The following is a 23,918-nucleotide window of genomic DNA, read 5'->3' on the forward strand; positions in this document are numbered from 1 at the left end:
ATGTTTGGAGAAGAAATGGCACTGCACATCACCCTAAAAACACTAAACCAACAGTGAAGTTTGGAGGTGGAAGCATCATGGTGTGGGGCTGTTTTTCATCGCATGGCACTGGCAGACTTCATATAATTGAAGGAACGATGAATGGAGCCCTTTACCGAGAGATTCTTGAGAAGAATCTGCTGCCATCCACCAGGATAATGAAGATGAGAAGTGGGTGGACCTTGCAGCAGGGCAATGATCCAAAGCATAAAGCAAAGGAAACTCTCAATTGGTTTCAGAGAAAAAAAAATCAAGGTGTTACAATGGCCCAGTCAATCACCTGACTTGAATCCAATTGAACTAGATTTAAAGACAATATATTTAGAAGAATAGGTCAAAATCATACGTGGATACTGTGGCCGATTAATTTCTTCATAAGGAAACGTCTTAAAGCAGTCTGTCATGGTTTCCCCTTTATGCAGTGCGCTGTGGAGCATGTGGGCGCGCGTGCATGAGCAAGGTGTGCGAGCACCTGCTTTTCCTTTGTTGACGACCGTGACATTTAGACACGTGCTTTTGTTATGTTTCTGTTATGTCTCCTCCCTGTTCTGTCATTGGCTGTTATTTCACGTGTGTCTGAAGTGCTGTCAGCCATCAGCAATTAAGACGCTGATTATGTTTGTATATATACCGTGCACCTTCCAGCACACAGCGCGGAATATTGTATTAGTATAGAAAATATTAGATAAGAGTAATTCGTTAGAGAAAGTCATTGTCCATGTTATGTGCCTTGTTAGATTTAGGAAGTTAAAACTTTAGATTAGTCTGTGTAGTTCACGCTGGTTTTTCCGCTCCCAGTCCATAGTCATAGTTTATGTTTCTCGTTTTGTTTCTCGACCCTGTTTTCCATGACCACGACTCTGATTCCTGCCTTGCCCAGTTTATGCCCGTTTGCCGATCGCCTGACCCTTGCATGTTTGTGGATTACGTTTTGGATTACTGTTTGGATTTACCTGCCTGTGTCTCTCTTCAATAAAACTGTTTCTACTGCACTTGCATTCGTCCTATCTTCATTACGTTTCGAGACGTGACACTGTCATTACAAACAAAGGCTTCTCCACTAAGTATTAAATAAATTTCAGTTAGCTTGTTCAATACTTTTTTCCTGTGTCATTCCACTTTATTACACATAGCTTTATTTATGGACTTTAATGTTGTGAATTCTTTATATGTGTGGATTTCTTGAATTAATAGTGATGTCTGGTGAAAATGTCATGTGAATAGCCCCATTGGAAAAAAATGTTGATGCGTTCAATACTTATTTCCGCCACTGTATTTAATTAGCATGCTATATTACATGGCTTAATTATTTAAAAAAATAATATGAATTTATTTTTATTATAATTGACTGGTCAATTAACTAATTGTGAAATACATATTAACTTATTTTATAAATTAATTGCAATTCTGAATGACTTGCACTTTAGGAATTTTTTATGTCAGTAAACACCTTTAATTACTTATTAATTAATTACTGATTAATTTTATTAATTCATATTTTTATAAGTATACTTTGTTGTTATTCTTTTATTTCTGACCCAATTACTGTAGGGTTCTGTACCAAGATTAGATCACTGTTTACTAATATTCTTTATACAGTATATTGCGGATTAAACGAATTTAGGTTAGTTTTCTACACAGTTTAAAAAAAAACAAATAGGGTTTTTCTGGATTTTTGATATATGAAATACAGACTTCGGTAGGTATTGTTTCTGTGAGCTCCGACAAATTATGTTGTCTTTCAGCACTGAAGCTCACCTGCAAAACATTTTGCTCGTCCAGGACAATCTCATCAGGGCGCACTGGTGAGGAAGATACGTCTGAGATATGCTCTGATCTCAGAGACGCTCGCTCCAGCTCAGCCATGTGGATCTGCTCCGTGTAGAACATGAAAAATTATTGTGTATCGTGTATTATTATTTATTTGCAGTATGAGAGCCGTGTAAGTGATGGAGAGTGACGTGGCTGTACCTCCTCCGGGTGACTCTTGCAGTCTTTACATGATGATGGAGACGAGTAGTGATGGAAGACGGAGCCCGAGAGCTTGTCAATCAATAACACCTCTCCATCAAACGTGTCTTTAATAAGCAGAGACACGCTGTCCAGCCATATGTTCTCCTGACATGCACATACACACACACACACACACACACACACACACACACACGTCCCATAGTCAGTCATGAGTAGGTTTTAGAATTTACAGTGACGTAGAAGGACATTTAAGATCTACTAAGTGCACTGTTAACGATAAGCACTTATTAAATGAACATTGTACATACACAAATATGTAGATAGATAGATAGAACAAGGGTTCTTCAGTGGTTCTCTGGATGGTCCATCCATCCATCAGTCCCTATTTTTCATCTATCTACAAATCATCCACTCAAGTCACTATCATCCATCCATTAATTAATCCATCCCTTCATAAAACAGACACTATTTATCATCCATACATTCATTATATATCTACATTATCCATCCATTTTTCTTTCATCCATACTTCATCCAACATCTATCTATTCAATTAATCATCTATTAACTCATACAGCCATCCATCTATTCATCCATCCATCCATCTGATTCATTAACACACAATGTTATAAAAAAAGGTTATTTAGATATTTATAATTTTTTAAATATCAAGCTATAAAACACATTTTCACAATACTTAATTGCAGAGGTTACAGAAATTCTTTACAGAGAGGCCATGTTAGTATTTTATATGAAAAATGACACTCTGGACTTCTGAGAAGTTGAATTTGATCCAGAAATGTTAACAACCTGATTTATCTCAAACAGACCAGAAGAAAAACTCAGCACAAAGAGCCGCTGAATTCGTTTGTTACACAACTGAACTGAATTTACAACATGTTCCTCATCAGGGATTAATCGAACTCTGTATTATTTCCCTTGATGGCTGTGTTCATTACATCACTGGCGCCTCGTTAACGACATGTAGCCGAGAGTCTACGCCCAAAAGCAATTAGACGCAAATGAGCCATTTAAAACAAGACGCAGTGTCATCGGTCCAAACGCATAAATACATAAACACTGCATTAAGCACAAACCTGAACAGCAGCACTTACTGTAGCCAATAGGGAACTTTTACTCACTTCATAATGACAAGAATTGGAATTTTTATATTACAGCTCTCAGTGCCATGTTCACTTCCTGGAAATAAAATGAATAGGAAATAACTTCCATGTGGAATCTGCTTATTAAAGAAAAATTACAAGAGCTTTTAACAGCTGTACCAGCACACTGAGGAAAATATCTATTAACAACGTGCCTGGTTCTTTAGAGTACCACATAACAGAATGGAGCTTGTGCTAGTATTAAAGTTTCATATCATAATCTGCTAACATCATCAGTTTTTACTACTGAGATATTATAAATATATTATTAAGAAAGGTTAAGCACACTCTAACCTTGTTATTATTATTACTTTTTAAATTATTGAACTACAGTGGTGCTTAAAGGTTTGCGAACCCTTTAAAAATGGTGGCTTAGTGGTTAGCACATTTGCCTCACAGGGTTGAGGGTTCAATTCCCACCGTGGCCCTGTGTGTGTGGAGTTCGCATTTTCTCCCAGCGCTTCGGGGGTTTCCTCCGGGTACTCTGGTTTCCTCCCCCAGTCCAAAGACATGCACTGTAGGCTGATTGGCGTGTCCAAGAAGTGTCTGTAGCATATGAACGGGTGTGTGGATGTGTGAGTGATTGTGCCATGCGAAGGACTGGCACCCTGTCCAGCGTATCCCCCGCCATTTGCCCAATGCCCCCTGGGATAGGCTCCAGGTTCCCCCTGACCCAGCAAGGATAAGCGGTACAGAAAATGGATGGATGGAACCCTTTACAAATTTCTATATATATATATATATATGCATAAATATGACCTAAAACATCATCAGATTTTCACAATTCCTAAAAGTAGACAATGAGACCCAATTAAACAAATGAGACAAAAATATTATACTTGGTCATTTATTTATTGAGAAATTTGATTTAATATTACATATCTGAGAATGGCAAAAGTACGTGAACCTCTAGGATTAACAGTTAATTTGAAGGTGCAGTTAGAGTCAGGTGTTTTCAATCAATGGGATGACAATCAGGTGCGAGTGAGTGCCATGTTTTATTTAAAGAACCGGGATCTATCAGAGTCTGAACTTCACAACACATGGTTGTGGAAGTGTATCATGGCATGAACAAAGGAGATTTCTGACCACCTCAGAAAAAGAGTTGTTGAAGCTTATGAGGCTGAAAAAGGTTACAAAACCATCTCTAAAAAGTTTGGACTCCACCAATCCACAGACAGACAGATTGTGTACAAATGGAGGAAATTCAAGACTATTGTTCCCCTCCCCAGGAGTGGTCAACCAACAAAGATCAAAATCAACCAACAAAGATCCAGCAGCAAGACATGTAATAGTCCACCAGGTCACAAAGGAGCCAGGGTAACTTCTAAGCAACTAAAGGCCTCTCTCACACTGGCTAATGTTAATGTTCATGAGTCCACCATCAGGAGAACATTGAACAACAATGGTGTGCATGGCAGGGTTGCAAGGAGAAAGTCACAGCTCTCCAAAATGAACATCTTCACTGCCCCTCTGCAGTTTGCTAAACATCACGTGGACAAGCCAAAAGGCTACTGGATAATGTTTTGTGGATGAATGAGACCAAAATAGAATTGTTGGTTTAAATGAGAAGCGTTAGGTTTGGAGGAAGGAAAACACTGAATTCCAGCATAAGCACCTTATCCCAGCTGTGAAACACTGTGGTGGTAGTATCATGGTTTGGGCCTGTTTTACTGCAACTGGGCCAGGACTTGCCACCATTTAAGGTTCAATGAATTCTGAATTATACCAGCGATTTCTAAATGAAAATATCAGGACTTCTGTCCGTGTTCTGAATCAAGCAGCAAGACAGCGACCCTAGGCACACAAGTCTTTCTACCAAAAAATGGTTAAAGAAGAATAAAGTTAATATTTTGGCATGGCCAAGTCAAAGGCCTGACCTTAATCCAACAGAAATGTTGTGGAAGGACCTGAAGCAATCAGTTCATGTGAGGAAACCCATCAACATCCCAGAGTTTAAGCTATTCTGTACTGAAGAATGGGCTAAAATTCCTCCAAGCCAATGTGCAGGACAGTTAACAGGACAGATCAACAGTTACCAGAAATGTTTAGTTGCAGTTATTGCTGTACATGGGGATCACACCAGATACTGAAAGCAAAGGTTCACATATTTTTGCCACTCACAGATATGTAATATTGGATCATTTCCCTCAATAAATAAATGGCCAAGTATATTATTTTTGTCTCAGTTGTTTAATTGGGTTTTCTTAATCTATTTGAAAATCTGATGTTTTTTAGGTCATAATTATACAGATATCAAGAAAATTCTAAAGGATTCACAAACTTTCAAGCACCACTGTATGTTCACCATTAGCCATGTGTATTTGTTAACTGTGTTTAACATGAATAAAATTTATTGTTTAAATCAGATTAAATCTCAGTACTGAAGCCTCTTGGACTGTGTAGAAGGTGTGATAAATATTATTTAAAAAAACAACAACCTGGAAATAAATAAATTTAACTTGATTTAAATTAGATTAAAATTCCTGCTCAGTAGAAATATTTCAGTGAGTTTGTAAATGAACACATCTGTTAGTCCACTGATCACTCCATTCATCCTCATTCATTCATCCATCCACCAGTATTCATCCATCCCTCAATCCTTTCATTCAAGTCCCTATGTTTCCATCCATCCATCCATCTATCCTTCCTTTACTTCAAGTTCATATTCTTACATCCATCCATTTCTTTGCCCATTCATTCATCCTTTCATTTAAGTCTCCATCCATCCATCCCTCAATACGCCTATACTATAACCAGTGGATCCACACCCTATTCATCATCCACCTGACCTTTCATTCAAGTCCCCATCATTCCATACTTCCATCCTATCACCTGTCCATCCATACTTTATTACTTAATCATCATCTCCCTCTATCCATCCAGCCACCACCACCAGTGAGCAAGGAGTTTAACCCACTCTGGCCCTGACCTCTGACCCCTAATCCATAACAAGCCATATGAAAGAAAGCATTTCACTGTACTGAAATGTATATGTGACAAATACAGGCTTCTTCATTCATCTATCCATTAATAAAAACATGATTATGGTAGCCTTAAATGCATCTCCAAGTAATAAACATTATATTTAATGAAATTTAAATTTAACTTATAGAACAGAGCAAAGTAATGCTGCGGTAAATAAGCTCCTTGATTTTATCTCTACCTCGAGTAAAAGCATAGTGCTTGTAAATTTATATTTGTTTGTGTCCGCAAATTCACTAAATTCAGACTAAATGAACTGCAGCTTTTAACTGAGACTGGTGGAGTGCAGTGTGGGGAAGGTTTTTTTTGTTGCTTAGTCCATTTGTTTATTATTAAATTGCAATGTTTACATCAGTGTGCAATAAAACACTGTCTTAATATTTATAAAATTCACAGTGTGTTCAAGAGTTCTGGCTGTAAATGGTGGCGCTTTCAGAGGGAGTAGATCATTCGCTTCATAAAGGATCACAGCCTCTCTCTCTTGCGCTCTCTCTCTGGTGTGACAGAGGAGAGGATATTCTCATGCTCTGAGTTTATTTATAAATGCTCAGTGAACATTAGTCCCGACCTGTTAGTGTGAATGTGGTGCGAAAATTGGTTCTTCAAATTAATTACTTCAAAATGTGCACTTAATGTCTCGACTCTCTCCTCCCACCTCTTTTCTTTTTGTCATTTTCTTTATCCGACACTCCCACAGCCCTCTTCCTCATCAAACTCTCTTTATTCTTTCATGTATATATACAGTATCTCACAAAAGTGAGTACACCCCTCACATTTTTGAAAATATTTAATTATATCTTTTCATGTGACAACACTGAAGAAATGACACTTTGCTACAACGTAAAGTAGTGAGTGTACAGCCTGTGTAACAGTGTAAATTTGCTGTCCCCTCAAAATAACTCAACACACAGCCATTAATATCTAAACTGCTGGCAACAAAAGTGAGTACACCCCTAAGTGAAATATGATATATGAGTGATAGAGAGAGAGAGAGAGAGAGAGAGAGAGAGAGAGAGAGTCATGTGAAAAAATAAGTATACCCCATGGAAATTGTTGGCTTTTTGACATACTTGGACAAGCAAACACTTGATCATCTTTGAAACAGTGCCTATTAATGTACTTGATATACTTGAACAAAGCCACAAGGAAAATTTGCTTTTTCAATCATTTATTTAACAGAAATATGAATAGATGTGATATTCTTCTTTGGAAAAAGTAAGTATACCCTTGGCTTCAGAAGCTAGTATTGCCCCCTTTAGCAGAAATAACTTAGTGTAGGCATTTTGCATAATTGTCTACCAGGCTTGCTGGAATTTTTGACCACTCTTCCATGCAATATTCTTTCAGTTGCAAGATGTTTGAGTGTTTTCTTGCATATGTACTGCCCATTTCAAATCTCCCCACAACATTTCAGTGGGATTCAAATCCAGGCTTTGACTAGGCCATTTCACAACCCTCCTTTTCTTCTTTTTGAGCCATTCCTTGGTGGATTTGCTAGTGTGCTTAGGATCATTATCCAGTTGAAAGGTCCACTTTCGGTTCAACTTCAATTTTGACAGATGGCCTCACATTATCTTCAAGCACTCTTTGATATGATGCAGAATTCATAGTTGAATCAATGAATGCAAGCTGTCCAGTTCCTGAGGCAGAGAAGCAACCCCAAATCATAACATTTCCACCACCGAGCTTCACAGTTGGTATGTAGTGCTTCTCCTGAAAAGCTGTCTTTGGTCTGTACCAAACATGTCTGCTGTTACTGTGGCCAAACAACTCTATCTTTGATTCGTCTGTCCAGAGCACATTATTCCAAAAGGCCTGGTCTTTGACTATATGCTCATTGGCAAACTGTAGTCTTGCTTTTATGTTCTTTTTAGACAGCAAATGCTTTTTCGTGGCACTCCTCTTATGCAGGTCAGATTTGTGTAATCTCTTTCTGATTGTAGAAGCATGCACTTTGACTCCAACAATTGCAAGACTTACTAGCAGAACCTGTGATGAAATTTTGGGATTCTTGGAGACTTCTTTTTGCATCAGACGGTCTGCTCTTGCCCTGAATTTGCTGGGACGGCCAGTCTGGGACAAACTGGCAGTCATATGAAATCTGAGCCATTTGTAGATTATTTTCCTTACAGATGAATGATATATTTAAATCCATCGCCAGACTCATACGCATGCACAACCTTTTTTCTGAAGACCTTACAGACTCTTTAGATCTTGGCATGATGACGCCACACACCTCAATAACAAATGGAACACCCGACATTAGTTATACGAGGGGTTTAAATAAGACAGACGCGCACACACATATCTTTGTGCTGGTCCTCTCTCTCTCTCTCTCTCTCTCTCTCCCTCTCTCTCTCTCTCTCAGCATCCACAGCTGAAGCTCAACCACGCCCCAGCCCCCACATTCACATATATGCATAGATGAACATATTTTTTCCAGTTTGTCCGGTAAACTTTATCACTCCCGGACATGTTGGCCGGCACCTAAATTTCTTCTTCTCCTTCACTGCAAGAGGATGTAATGCTAACACACAATGCAGAGATGACCATCAGCTAATCTGATGAAGAGAAAGACTTTCAGGTTTATTAATTTCTGTCTGTCTCTCTCTGTCTCTTTCCCTCACTTTTCTTCTCCCTCTCTCTGTCTGTCAGTTTCTCCCTCTCTCTGTCTGTCTGTCTCTGTTTCTCTTGCTTTATTTTTTATTTTAAACTAAAGCTCATTTCTAATGTTCTGCTTCAGTGCGAGGACGTCCTGTTTGTTTTCCTGATATATTTTTCATTTCCTGATGCACTCAGTTCTGTCAGCAGCTGAACCTCTGATTTCCATTTTCTGTGGATGGGCAAGTTTAAGCATGTACACACACACACACACACACACACACACACACACCCTGCATGCTCCATGTTTTGAGCTCTCCTCCTGCTCTCACTTACATAACCACGCTGGCTAAAAATGGACCAGGAAAAACAATTATAGCTTCAGCTACCTGACACTAACTCACTGTGTCTGTGTGTCTGTGTGTGTTTGTGTGTGTGTGTGTGTGTGTGTGTGTGTGTCCATGCCACCAGGGCTGACATGGGACTGTTGCCATGGTGACAGAAGTCAAGTCCTAATCAAAACTCCTCTCTCATGTGTCTGTCTTTAAACAAAAATGAATCCCTCAGCCATCACTGAGCTTTTATACAGATAGATTTCACATCAGCCAGACTGGTGTGAAGTTGTCAGTCCATGTTTTTATTCCTTTATCTGTCCATCCATCTATTTTCTTCCACATCCATCCATCAGTCCATCTGTTCATTTTATTCTATGAGGGATCTATAAACATAAAGCAAGACTCTCATAACTACTGAGTTAATACAGGCAAAGAATTCTTTACTCCATCTATCAGTTCCTCTATCCATCCATCCATTCATCACTTCCACCAGCCATTCATCTGTACATACATCCAGCCATCTGTTCATCTATTCTTTTATTTAACAGTACCTTTTCATTCATTAATCCATTACTCACCATTCAACCATCTGTCCATCCATCCTGCCTTACCATTCTGCCACCAATCGATCTATCCATCCTTCTATTCTTTCATCCAATAATCCTCAATTCATCCATACACACATCAGCCAGTTCTTCTGTCTGTCTAGGCATAGGTCTGAGTATTCATTCATCCATCTATACATTTATCTGTCCATTCATCAGTCTGATATTGACTCATCCACCCATACTTTCATCCAAATATAAATTCACCCAAGCACCCATATTTTCATTCATTCATTCGTTCATTCATTCACTCACTCACTCATACCCAGTCATTTATCCATCTATCAATTTTGTCCATATATCTATTTCTGCCCAGGAGCTCATCCTTCCATACTCTGACCACCCAGCCATCAATCATCTACCCATTCATCCACCCTCTAACCATATGTCTGTCTATGCATCCATCCATCTATCTCTCCATCCATCCATCCATCCATCCATCCTTCTATGCAACAATTCCCAGTCCAACTAAATCCATTTACCAATCCATCAATCACTCCTTTCATTTAACAGCCTCCATCCATCCATCCATCTATTCATTCATTCATAACCCATATATTCATCCATCCATCCATCTGCTGTCTCTTTTGGCCCATCCATCTTTGCAACAGTCACCACTGATTCATCCATTCAAAGGTTCCTGCATTCGATTGTGCTTATTTGTTCATTTATCCATCCATCCATCCATCCATCACACAGTTTGTGTTGTACCTGTACAGGTGAGTACAGTTTGTTGGAGCTGTTAGTTTTATGTTCTCCTGGTGAATGTGGTGCAGCTCCAGAGCTTCCTCCACTTCCTCCACCTCCCTGCTTCTCTCCTTCACCTCCTCTCTTCCCTCCTCCTCCAGCTCCAGCTCCACCTACAGCTCCTCCTCCAGCTCCAGCCAGACCTCCCATGCAGCAGAGAGCACCATGTGCTAGCTCCATTTCGATCTCAGCGTCCATCTCGGCCTCCTCTTGTGCCTCCTTGTTGGAGTCGTCGAGGTGCTTCATTAACACAGCCACCACCACATTGATGAGGACGAACTGCGCCGTCAACACGAAGCTCACAAAGTAGAGTGGAGAGATGAACTGCAGGCTCGGGTTACAGCTATACTCGCCTGAGGGGCACTCACGCAGCGTGTCCTACACAAACACACACACACACACACACACACACACACACACACGTTATAAACCACACTGATACACTCATAAATCCCCTGTTCACATCAAAACGTTTACTTCCTTTCATTTCTATAAATAACATCATTGTTTAATTTTATTTCCCTCCTTTCCTCCTTAAATTATCTTACCATTTAAAAATGTTTATATGTTGTTTTAAAAAAGCTAAATATCTTAACTAATATATTAACTATTGTCAAATAAATATAAAGTAAGTAAGTACGTATATTATTATTAGGTCATCATATCATCATATCGGACATTTTCTTAAAAAATAATATTATTATTCCCTCTTCTTTTAAATCGCTATTTATTTGTTTTTTTTTATCACATTGAAAATAGTTATTGATCAATTGTATTATTTTTTTCCCTTTATTGAAGTTTTATTTGCTATCCTTCTAAATGTTTATTTCTTTTTATTGTAATCCTTGTTTTGTGCTGCATGTCTTATAAAATATAAGATGTACAAAAATAGATAAAGATAGACTTTATATATATATATATATATATATATATATATATATATATATATATATATATATATATATATATATGTTTATTATCTTATTACAAAATCAAATATGAAATGATAATTTTTGAGTATTTGAGTTGTTGAGTATTTTAAACTAAAAGTATATTCTTATTTATAAATGTATTATTTTTAATATCGCTGTGTCCTTAATTAAGGACTTGTGTGCACAAAGACAGGAGTAAAATAATATTTTTTATCGCTCTTCTTTCCTTCTTTATTGCCCTAACTGATAAGTGAGAAATTCAGAAAGAAGCAAAAAATATAGATAAAGAGAAATGAAGTGTATGTGTGATATAAAAGTGCTTTTTTTCAATAAAAAGTTTCCAAGATATTTTTTTTCGATATTTCCTGACAGAGGAAATCACATCTCACCTGAAATATGACAAGACTGTAAAAGCACCAAACTCAAACACAAATGTTTGCTGGTATTTTCAGCTCACGATGAAATGATACCTTCGATCAGTCAAACCACAATCGCATTTCAGATGTCTGATACCATGAGCTGTGGATCTGATAAGCGTTTTTCATCATCAGACTAAAATACTGTGAAATACAAAGAACCCAAAAGAGAACACCGCGCTACCTTCATGATGCCGTTCCAGTTATCACCCGTGGACACTTGGAAGAGTGTGAGGAATGCCATGCCGAAGTTCTCGAAGGTGGCATGTCGACTCATCCCCTCACACGGATAATCCTCATTACACACTGTAACACACACAATGATCAAGAACCAGAACATAGCTCACATTAAGCCACCCGGTACTGGGGTTCTCTGTTCTCACTGTGAGTATATTCTTAACACTTCAGAAGAACGTGGGGATGTGAATTTAAGATTTTATATTGCAGTCAAAAACATGGGTACACTCTCTTCCTCAGGGAGAACCCTTAAAGGCTAATTTTTCTATCAGAAAATGTTTTTACTTATCATATTTTTGGATGCTAAAAAAAAAAAAATACCTAATGAACCCATAAAACAACCCTTAGAGAAAGCTGTACACTCTCAAATTATTTAGAATCTTTAAGGGTTCTTCAGTCCCCGCTGGGTGAAACCTTGAAGATTACAACAGAAACCTATTAAAAAGCACTTTCTTATCAGAAAGGATCCCTAGCAGAACTGATTATTTAAAAAAAAAACACCCTGAATAGTCCAGTGAATGGTTGAAGAACCCTTTCCACAAAAATGTGCAAAACTTTTACCCCTATCTTCACTTGTCCATATGGGGAACTTTTAAATCCTCTACATAGAACCCTATGACAGTGTTGAAGCACTATCAAGCAGCACCCTTTTATATAAGCTAAAAAGCCTAAATTAGTCAATAAACCCTGAAGAGGAAAACAATGTATAAAAAACGGTGAAGAAAAAACGGTGCATAAAATCCTTAAGGGTTTTTTTGGTTGCCCCTCTGGGGTTCCATATAGGTTACCTAGAACCCTACAACAGAGTGTTTAACTTTCAGAAAGGGTTCCATGTAGAACCGGTAAGGAGGCTAAGAGCCATTAATTATCCAATAAATCATTAAAGAACCCTTCATTAAAGAATTACCATCACATGTTTAACTAAATGCTGTACACACTCAAAAATCTAGAACCCTCTGTGGGAACGCTTAAAGTTTAAAGTAGAACCCATTTTTGTAAGCTAAGAACCCTTAATTATCCCCTGAATTCTTAACTTGAATTCTTGAAGAGCCCACTGTTTCCAAGAGTTTATGTATTAAGTGTATTAACAATTTACTGCTCTGTATATTCTTTTTAATATCTAAAACTTTCAGGAATTTAACATTTAACTAAACTGTTGTGGGACTGGAAGGGTTCTTCAAAGGTTCTTTAACAGGAAAATATCCAACAACCAATAATGCTGTGTTTGCTGTAGGTACCTTGCAGTTATATAATATAATATTATGCTACAGTGGGATAGATTATGACATCACAATATCAAGAAATAAAAGTAATTAAATGTTTTTTTTTCTTTACCAAGTTCTCCAAACAGTTCCACTCCTAACGCAGCGTAGATGAAGAAGAGCAGCATAAAGAGGAGGCCGAGGTTTCCCACCTGAATAATAAAACGTGCATTTTATATATAGATTCCTCTTTTAAAATAAAAAAAACTGAGACAAAAAAGAACACAAGAGGGACGTGCACATCAGGAAACGAGGGAAAACACCAGACAAGACATTTTTCTATTTGGCATAATAAAGAAAAGTTGCTCATTCCCCTTGGGGACCATGAAATATTCACAAGTGTAAGAGTCAAGCGAGTGAAATCAGCGGTCGTGTAAAATATGATGCGATTAAAATCACTCTGCAGGTCACTCAAACGCTTCACCTATACCTTCCCCAGAGTTTAATAAAGCACAACTTTAATAATGTGAATATAAATAAGCGAGCTGAATAAAAGGTTCCTAATGCACACACACACACACACACACACACACACACACACACACACACCCCCCTCCTCATCTGATACAGATATTCTGCAGCTGGAGCTAAAATGAAACTACATAAAAAATGTAACACTAATGCGCTAACAGCATGGCTAAGTGACGCTAATTACACAGAAAGATGAGTTACAAGAGGAAGCTAAATACACAAAATGCTTAAATTGTAATGTTAATTTGCAAAACTAGCACAATGCTGATCATTTAATCATTTAAAGTGTCAATGAGGCTTATAAACAACAAGCTGAGTGCAAGTGCCAGTCTGAAACGCATAAACCTGCCACTACATGCCACATGTGTTCTTAATTTAAAGGTCTGCATCGGAAATTAGGACTATGGCGGGTCATAACATTTTATCTTAGTTATAATATTACTGCAAAATACGCGTTTAACAATAAACAACCGTTCATTTTTATTCTATCTGGCTTGACATCATAATAAAAATCCATTGCCCCTCTCTGCACAATGCTAGCTAGAAGGTTTAGTGATTCAGCTAATTTATTTCAATTCACTAAAGATATTCTAATGCTTTAGTCACATTAATAGTGATGAACATAATTCTTTTTAGTGATTCGAATATTTTTGTTCGGTACACTAACAATATTAAATTTTTATAGTGAGTCACATTTATAATGAATCTTTTTAGTGATTCGAATCATTTTGTTCAATTCATTAGTTATTGAAATATTATAGTGAGTTACTTTGATAATGATTCTTTTTAGTGATTCGAATCATTTTGTTCAGTACACTAACATAATTTAAATATAATAGTGAGTCACATTGATAATGATTCTTTTTAGTGATTCAAATCATTTTGTTCAGTGCACTAATATAATTCAAATAAAATAGTGAGTCACATTGATAATGATTCTTTTTAGTGATTCGAATCATTTTGTTCAATTCATTAGTTATTCAAATATTATAGTGAGTTACTTTGATAATGATTCTTTTTAGTGATTCAAATCATTTTGTTCAGTATACTAACATTATTCAAATATAATAGTGTGTAACATTGATAATAATGATTCTTTATAGTGGTTCGAATCATTTTGTTCTATTGAGCACCTATTGTGTTCTTTAAGAGATTTGAATCATTCAATTCAATTCACTAAATAACGCAAATGTTTTAGTCAAGTCACACTGTGGTGATTCTCTTTAGTGATTTGAATAATTTTGAATGTGATTCAAATCACAGTAATGTGCAAAGCAATTCTTTTTAGAGATTTGAATCATTTAAATCAGTTGTTCACTCATTCAATGATTCATTCATTTTTCTGGTGAGGGGGTGTGTATTAGAAACAAAGAATGAATTGCCATTCATTTGTTTTATTTATTACTAAATCGAACAGTGGTGAGCATTAAATTAAAAATGACTGCATAAATGATGTCATGTGCAAATAAAGTAAAGAAATTAATATTTAAATAGTTTTTGTGTGTGTTCATTTCAGCCAGTGATGTTATAGTAAATAGTTATAGTGTGTTTTTTTTTCCCTTAGGAATCTTTGCAGTGATTATTCAGTCTATAAACAATTTACAAAATACCTTATTAATAATAATTATAATTAGCTTCAGACAGAATGTCTGTGTGACGGCTGTAGATCTGTAGAACAAGGGCCGGACCACACACTGGTGTCATTAATCATCTTGAGCATTAATTATCTCTCAGACTGAGCGGAATAAATCACACACTCCTGCTCTAATGAACTCTGGATCGATATTCACAGAGGAGCTCTGTACTACAGCACCACCTCGCCCTTTCTGCTCACGTTATCGGCTGGAGGAAAGTTCGTTAGATGAGCCGCTGCAGGTTGAATTGAGACACGCTCATGGGAAATATATATAGAATTATAATGCAGGTGTATAACAGTAATAAGTGTGAGGGCTCGGGAGTCTGTAATAACATACAGTTCCTCCAGAAACAAGATGCTTTGGACAGAAATCTATTATCGGAGATGAAAGCGATGTGTGTGTGTGTGTGTGTTTATTGGTGTGTGTATAAATAAAGGATTCACTTCCACTGAGATGTTTAGAAAGCATCTGCACAAATATGTCACAATTCTCGGGCTCATGAAAGAACTTTCAGAACATTGATGAATTTACGGATGAGAAAATTATAAATAGGTAAACACTGATAGCAGATATAGTGTGTGTGTGTGTCTGTGTGTGTGTGTTTACCTGAGGTAGAGCCTGTACCACTGTGTCCAGCAGAGCTCTCATCCCGGTCGCCATCTTTAACAGCTTCAGCACTGCAAAAAAACAGAGGAGACAGTGTGGAAAGTGTGTGTGTGTGTGTGTTTGTATGTGAGAGAGAGTGATGTACACTAACCACGAGCGATGCGCAGAACCCTCATGATGCGGATGATGGTGGGGTTGATGGGTAAAGCGGCGCTGATCTCAATCTCCTCCAGTGTTATGCCCATGACTGAGAGCAGAACTATAGCCAGATCCAACTGATTCCACCTACACACACACACACACACACACACACACACACACAGAGCTATGATTGATAAAGTAGACTTACTGTTATCAACCTGAAGTTGATTATTTTCTTATAGCAGCACATCCCAGAGTGTTTTATTCCTCTTATACACAAGACAGTTTAGTTCCTGTTCTTCTTTAAGTTATAGCGGATAGAGTATACTAAAGTTACTCCTAGGCCCAAACAAAACCACTCTAAATACTGTTGCTAAGCAACCAGTTTAAGCAAAAAAATAAAAAAATTAATAAAAATGCTAATTCATTGTACAAACAATGCAACTATAAAAACATACAGGAGTAAATTTTCAAATGATGACAAGTTTGAAATTCCGGTAATTAATCTATTAAATCCATTAGAGAGTCTGATTAATAGGCAGAGAATCTGGCAGTCAGTACACTTTCTGTGTGTGTGTGTGTGTGTGTGTGTGTGTGTGTGTGTGCGCGTGCATATGCGTGTATGTGTATGCGCATGTGCGTGTGTGTGTGTGTGCTGTACCTGTCTTTGAAGAAGCGTCGGAAGCCAAATGCGATGAGTTTCAGCACGGCCTCGAGCACAAAGGTGCTGGTGAAGAAATAATTACAGTACTTGAGAGTGATCTCCAGAGACTGAGAGCAAGAAGAGAGCGAGAGAGAAAGAGAGAGAGAGAAAAAGAGATGGAGAGAAGAATAGAGCAGTGAAAATGAGAGAATAAAAATATACTGCAGCAGAAATAGTCTCTACAACGTGAATACTATTGGGATTGTGTGTAATGTGTGTTCTTCACATTTCATTCTGTATATCTTCTGATATCAGAAAACTTAAAGTTACAGCTTTACTTCTGACTGTTACAAAGAGCTGATACTGGAGACTCCTTCCATACATGTTACCTACTGTTTATGTGCCATACAAGTCCCTGTGAATGAGCTGTTACTATAGAAAGCACAATGTAATCAACTAATCAACGTCTTCTGACCAATCAGGATGCAGGATTTAACAGCGCCGTGGTGTAAGAGCATTTGTCAAACAGTATATCTACAGTATCTGTGTTCCTGAAAGATCACTGAAATGTATTTGCTGTTTGTTTTAATAAATGATGAAATCGAACCTGTTCCTGTTCTAACACACAGGTTCTAATGAGATCAGTAGAACACACACTCACATGAGGCTGACTGTAGTGCTCCAGAGACATGGTCACCACATTCACACAGATGATGAAGGTAATGAAGAGGTCCAGGTAGTGATTGGTGCACAGGTTGTGGATCATCAGGCGGACGTGACTGTAACTGGCGTAATATGGCAACTTGTGGGCTTCTAAAATAAAATAAAGTCAAATAAAATAAAAAAAAAAAAGTAAAATAAAAAAGTTAATAATAAATTAATAAAATCAACAACTCTCAGAAATTTTATTTATATTACCAATGTCTGTGGTATTAAATCCATATAAATATAATTTCTCTTGTGATTAAATTAAATAACATTTATACCTGAAATTGTGTTGAAAAAATGATGTGTGCGAAATATTTTCTGCATGTTTGTGATCATCAGTGTGAGCGTAAACTGATTAGGAGTGATGTCATTATTTTAAAAAGGGGGTGGAGTTAGAATAAATAAAATGAATGCATTATCAACAGAGGTGCTTAGAATATTATGATCCTTAAGGGTTCTTCAGTAGTCCTTCGTTCTATGCAGAACCCCAAAACAGACTGTTTCCCTATCAGAAATGGTTTTACGTCGAGCCAGAACCCTTACAGAACCCTTAAAGAACCCTTTAATTCAAATAGTGTGCCAAGTAACAAGAACCTAAATGTTCTAGATATTAAGATGAAAATAATTAGCAATAATTTAGAATTTTGCACTGCACACTTATAGAGTTAATACACACACTCCAATACAAAAAAGGTTGTTCAAGGGTTCTTTAATTGTTCCTTGGCTAATTAAGAGTTCTTATGTTCCAAAAAAGGTTCTACTAGGAACTACAGTATTTCTAATAAAACACTTTATTGTAGGGTTCTACATGTAACCTTTAATGAGACCTGTGGGGTGGCATCCGGAGTATCTTAAGGGTTCTAACTCTTTTACGAATGTGCAATTTTAGAAAAAAAAGGTTCTTTAAGGGTTTGTTGGATAAGTAATGGTTTTTAGCTTCCAACAAATGGTTCAGAAGAGAAAACACTTTGTTGTAGGGTTTCAACACAGAACCCCTGAAGACTGGTGATGAATGAAAAAATCCTTAAGGGTTCTATATACAGGTTGTTCATTGGATAATGAAGAACCTTGTTTTGGAGCCTTCCAACTTGGAACCCTTTGGAACCCTTTCTGATCAGAAAACACTAGCAAGGTTCTAGAACCTTTAAGGTTCTATTTCCTCAGAGCAATAACCAAGTTAATTCTGCATGAAAATCTCTAATTAGCAGCAAAGTCTCTGAATTATCACATATAAAAAAATCACTGCAACTAGTTTCTTACTCCGTCTCTTCTTCTCCATGCGCCGGAGTCGCTTCTCCTCCCTTCTTTTGGCCTCCTCCACCTCCTGGTGCTGTCGGCACTTGTGGAAGTTCTCCACCACCACACCCACAAACATGTTGAGCACGAAGAAACTGACGATGAGGAGGAAGGAGATGAAGTACAGCAGCATCCATGGGTTGTTGTTGATGATCGGCTAATAAAAGAACGAGCAGAAAAACAGAGCGGTAAGATGGAAAAGCGGAGGAGAGATGAGATAACACACAGAGGTTCACGCCGCGATCCAATCTGATCAATTTGAAGCTAGGGGAAGAGAAGAACGGTAAATGGTGGTGGAAATTGGTTGAATTATTGTGAGATGAAGTGAGGCGTGTGAGATATTCGGCTGGTTACCACACCAGCGAACAGAGGTCGAGCCCGAATCAGGTGCTGCAGCGTCCATGAGAGAAAACTACTGATGGCTTCAATATGAACCCAGAGCTCAGAGGAGGAAAATTACACACAGTGTTTAGTTTCCAATTTATGATTACGCAAATAGATGATTTGGTGAAAAGTGTGGAGCAGAAAGGAGACTGGAGAATAATCAGGTTGTTATTATTTTTCGAGACGGCAACAGCAGGAGGAGATTTTGTGATCAGAATTGCATGTTTACAGATGTGATGCTATTTGATAACTAAAAATTCAGACAACCAGCATGTGCACACTTCTTCTGGTGAAGAGAAAAAATAAAAGACAATAAAAATAACACAAAATATGGAGAAAAAAAGTGAAATAAAACTAAAATAAAAAAAGCTACATATATATATATATATATATATATATATATATATATATATATATATATATATATATATATATATATATTAAAAACTGTCTTTTTTAAAATATTGCACTTTTCAATATATATATATATATATATATATATATATATATATATATATATATTGAAAAGTGCAATATTTTAAAAAAGACAGTTTTATTAAAGCTAATTGAAGGTTTGGTCTGTATTTGGGATTCTATTCTCTTGGACAGGAATTTGTTTAAGTTACAAGATGATGTGGGAGCTGGAGTCCTAGTTTTTGCGAATGTAAAGTAATGGCACCATGAGGAGGGTTTTGAAGGAGAACGTGTACCTGCTGGTCCACACTGACTGCATCCAGACCGTGATACATGATGTTGACCCAACCGTCCTTGGATGCGAGGACAAATAGGGACATGAGGGCCTGAGGGGGAAAAAAAGAGCAAAACAAATAATAATGTCAGAGATTCTGCAGGAAGAGTTAGGACAGAATAACGGCACACAGACACTAAGTATAAACATTATTACTTAATGAAAGTAATAAAATTATTTTAGTAACATTTTACTTTGCAAAATGCAACACTGTTAATTTAGAAATTATAAAACCTGTACAAATGTACTTTTGTCTTATTATTATAAATGTCAGCTCAGCTGGTAGAGCGGGTTGTCCACTAATTGTAGGGATGGTGGTTCGATTCCCAGCCCACATGACTCCACATGCTGAAGTGTCCTTGGGCAAGACACTGAACCCCAAGTTGCTCACGATGGCAAGCTAGCACCTTGCATGGCAGCTCTGCTACCACTGGTGTGTGAGTGTGTGTGTGTGAATGGGCGAATGGGTGAATGAGAACCAGTATAAAGCACTTTGGAACCGCTAAGGTTAAAAAAGTGCTATATAAGTGCAGACCAATGCAAATATTTTAGAAAGGATACTTTACTGTTACTTTAAAATTAATAATTTACTGATCTTTTATCATTATGATGATGATTATTATTATTATTATTTACACATTTTAGCATGGTTACGTTACAAAATTGTAACATTGTTACTTTAGAAATGATGAAATCTTTACAAATTATAACTGTCACTTTAAAAGTATAACATTGCTACTTTAAAATGTATAAAAATCTTTGAAAATTTCAAGTGTTATTTATTATTTACAAAATTGTATTAAGGTTACTTTACAAATTAGAAAATTATTTTTATTATGATATGTCTTTTTTAAAATTCATTATTAATTTATAAATGATAATATTGTTACTTTGTAAAGTGACCTTCACTGGAAGAAAGGGAAAAAAAAGAAAAGAAATGATGGATGATGTTTTTGGAAGTGAATGAGACATAAAAAAAACAATGTTAGTTGAAATAAAGAGCGTGAGAATGGAGCTCACCTGTCCCAGATTGTCGAAGTTGTACTTGTGATGAACCCACTTGTAATTGGCAAGCAGGCAGTCAGACTTGTTGGTGATGTTTCTGACATCCAGACCCAGGCAATAGAAGAATTTTCCTTTGAAAAGCTGTCGAGGTGAAACAGAAACACCAAATTGAGTAAGTCAGAATCGCACAGATTATTTTTTTCTTTTCTGACAACCTTGTCAAAGTCAGGCATGAAAAAAAAACAGAGCAATGTGAGAGGAAAAAATGGACAAATCACAAGAAATAAAGAGGTGAAAAATACAGTAAAAAGATACATTCAAATCAAATCAAAGTGGAATTTATGGAGTGAAAGTGGCATAAATGTAAATGTAAAGCAGGAAAATAAAGAATAGAATAAAAGGAAGGATGAAGAAGATAGCCGGAGAGAAAGAGAAGAAAGCCTCAGGCTCTGTACCTGGACTCCAAGGATACCAAAGATGATGAAAAAAGCACAGCAGATGAGAACGATGTTCCCAATGGGCTTCAGAGACGTAATCAGAGTCTCCACTACGAGCTTGAGGCCAGGAGCTCGACTGATCACCCTAAGAAAAAGACAAATAAATAAATAAACAAAGAGAAAAATGAGTTCTTATCGACACATCACCACACCACTGTGCCGATGGAGCAAATAATTATGCTTTAGTTAAACTTTCTTAATATTTATCTACTATTTATCCACATGAATAACTGTAAACAGCCAAAGAGCCTTAAGGAAATATTTTGTTTTTAAGAGTGTACTGCTACATCCTCTTCATCTCCTGCAGTTCCTCTTCCATACCTGAGAGGGCGCAGTGTGCGCAGAAGCCTGAGAACCCTTAGAACCCCCAGGATCTTAGCTCCGCCTGCCATCGACACCACAATGTCAATCAACGAGACGAAAACCAAAAAACCATCAAGGACATTCCAACTGCTGCGCAGGTACGCCTGATCACCCAGGTATAACCCCATTGAAACCACCTGAGAGAGAGAGAGAGAGAGAGAGAGAGAGAGAGAGAGAGAGAGAGAAGAGAATTAGAGGAATATAAGAAGAACATGATAGGAGAATGACAGTATCATGAGAAGAGAATCAGAGGAGAATGAAAGGAACATGAGAGGAGAATTAGAGGAAAACGAGAGGAGAATGAGAGGAATATGAGAGGAGAACAAGAAGAGAAGGAGAAGAGAATGAGAGGATCATGAGAGGGGAATGAGAAAAGGAGAAGAGAACGAGAACAGAATGAGAGGAGAATGAGAAGAGAATTAGAACAGAATGAGAGGATCATGAGAGAAGAATGAGAACACAATGAGAACAGAATGAGAGGAGAATGAGAAGAGAATGAGAGGATCATGAGAGGAGAATGAGAAGAGCATGAGAGGAGAATGATGCTGCTGTCTGTTTATCCTGAAACACTTCATGATGATGTTTACACTGCAGTTTCATGGAGACATGAAATTATCATAAATATCACATTTACCTTTAGAGTCATCTCACCCACGAAGATAGCAGTGAAGATGTAATTAGAGATGGTGAGAAAAAGCCTTTCCTACACACAAACACACACACACGTTACTTCTTTGTATGATTTTGCACAGATATGATCAGCATTATATACTCATGTATATAAAATTCATAATACATAACACATGATTCCTTAATTTCTAACATGTTATAGTGCATCTATATATTATATCCTGTAATGTCTGTATGAATGTGTTATGAAGCATCATTAGGATTAATAATAAAGCAGGTTACATAAATCATTCTAATATAATATTATTATAGACAATAATATCAGGGAGTTTAGGCAGCGGTGGAGGCAACATCAGCTATTGCAGTCTGAGAAAAACCTGAGCTGTACTCTGGTGTCATATCACAGCAGACCAGTGACTACATTTCCCATCCTGCACTGCGGCCTACAAACATGGCCGCCATAGACCGCAATTCCCAGAACACTCACTTTCATTCTAATCGCAAATCTGCATCCAATCTCACACACAATCACACCACACATAAGAGATACTGTTTGAAATTATTACGTGTGTTTTCCGTATACTAAGCATTTGTGCATTGTGTTTTGTGTCCTAGTTTTGATCTTGTTCTAGCCCTCATTTTCAATTCTTGTTTCGCCTCGTTTATGCCCGTTTGCCGATCGCCTGACCTATTGCCTGTTTATGACCACGTCTATGTTTCACGATTTGGAATTGTCTGCCTGTGCCTGTCCTATAATAAAGCTCTTATCTGCATTTGCATCTGTCCTCAACTCCGTGACATCTGAGTTAATGTGCACAAGTCAAAATGTAAGGTTTAGGTGATACACTCAGAGGAAAGCGCTTGTGCATGCATGAGCTCACAGACATCCATGATTGGCCAGTGTCACTGTGATTCACAGGGGAGAGAGAGTATGCCCTTCTCACCCAGAGAGCACGGCAATTACAGTAAGTCAGCTCTGATATCATAATGAATTTCTGATAAACACATATTTAATCAGAGAAACTATGACATCCAGTTCTGCCGTAGTATTAGAGTTGCTGCTTAGTGAATTTGTTCATACAGGCGTCATTATTTAAAGTCTTTATTATAACGCACAATAACACCAGATCTGCATTATAACCTTTATTTTATAACCATAACCCAACAACTACTAAATATCAGACGCATTATTTAAATGCGCACAATAATATTTGCACTACACATTGCAGGCACAGAGGTTTTATTCCTCACTGTAAAACTGGATAAGTTCATTTAACTCAAAAAATTTGAGGAAACTAATTACCTCAAAATTTTTAAGTTGATAAATCAATTTCTTTAAGCCAAATACACTTAAATATAACAAGTTTGAGTTAAATTTTTGTTATATTTAAGTGTATTTGGCTTAAAGAAATTGATTTATCAACTTAAAAATTTTGAGGTAATTAGTTTCCTCAAATTTTTTGAGTTAAATGAACTGTCCGGTTTTACAGTGC

General features: G+C 37.2%; 1 protein-coding gene across 1 annotated transcript in view; it reads right to left on the reverse strand.

Annotated features, from left to right (window-relative positions):
* Positions 1-1,645: 1,645 nt before the first annotated feature.
* The window catches only part of cacna1ia (calcium voltage-gated channel subunit alpha1 Ia), a 75,143-nt gene continuing 52,870 nt past the window's right edge, over positions 1,646-23,918 (reverse strand). Inside the window, exons 18-32 of the mRNA XM_053652327.1 lie at positions 22,430-22,498; positions 21,754-21,932; positions 21,391-21,517; positions 20,951-21,076; positions 19,893-19,982; positions 18,763-18,955; positions 17,456-17,607; positions 16,813-16,922; positions 16,162-16,295; positions 16,011-16,081; positions 13,370-13,448; positions 11,982-12,103; positions 10,414-10,827; positions 2,011-2,157; positions 1,646-1,911 (exon numbers count right to left, since the gene is read on the reverse strand). Coding sequence (XP_053508302.1) covers positions 1,660-1,911; positions 2,011-2,157; positions 10,414-10,827; positions 11,982-12,103; positions 13,370-13,448; positions 16,011-16,081; positions 16,162-16,295; positions 16,813-16,922; positions 17,456-17,607; positions 18,763-18,955; positions 19,893-19,982; positions 20,951-21,076; positions 21,391-21,517; positions 21,754-21,932; positions 22,430-22,498 — 2,265 coding nt within the window. The 3' untranslated portion in view covers positions 1,646-1,659. The remainder of the gene's footprint in view (positions 1,912-2,010; positions 2,158-10,413; positions 10,828-11,981; positions 12,104-13,369; positions 13,449-16,010; positions 16,082-16,161; positions 16,296-16,812; positions 16,923-17,455; positions 17,608-18,762; positions 18,956-19,892; positions 19,983-20,950; positions 21,077-21,390; positions 21,518-21,753; positions 21,933-22,429; positions 22,499-23,918) is intronic.

Source organism: Ictalurus furcatus, chromosome 2, assembly GCF_023375685.1.
Source record: "Ictalurus furcatus strain D&B chromosome 2, Billie_1.0, whole genome shotgun sequence".
Lineage (NCBI taxonomy): Eukaryota > Metazoa > Chordata > Actinopteri > Siluriformes > Ictaluridae > Ictalurus > Ictalurus furcatus.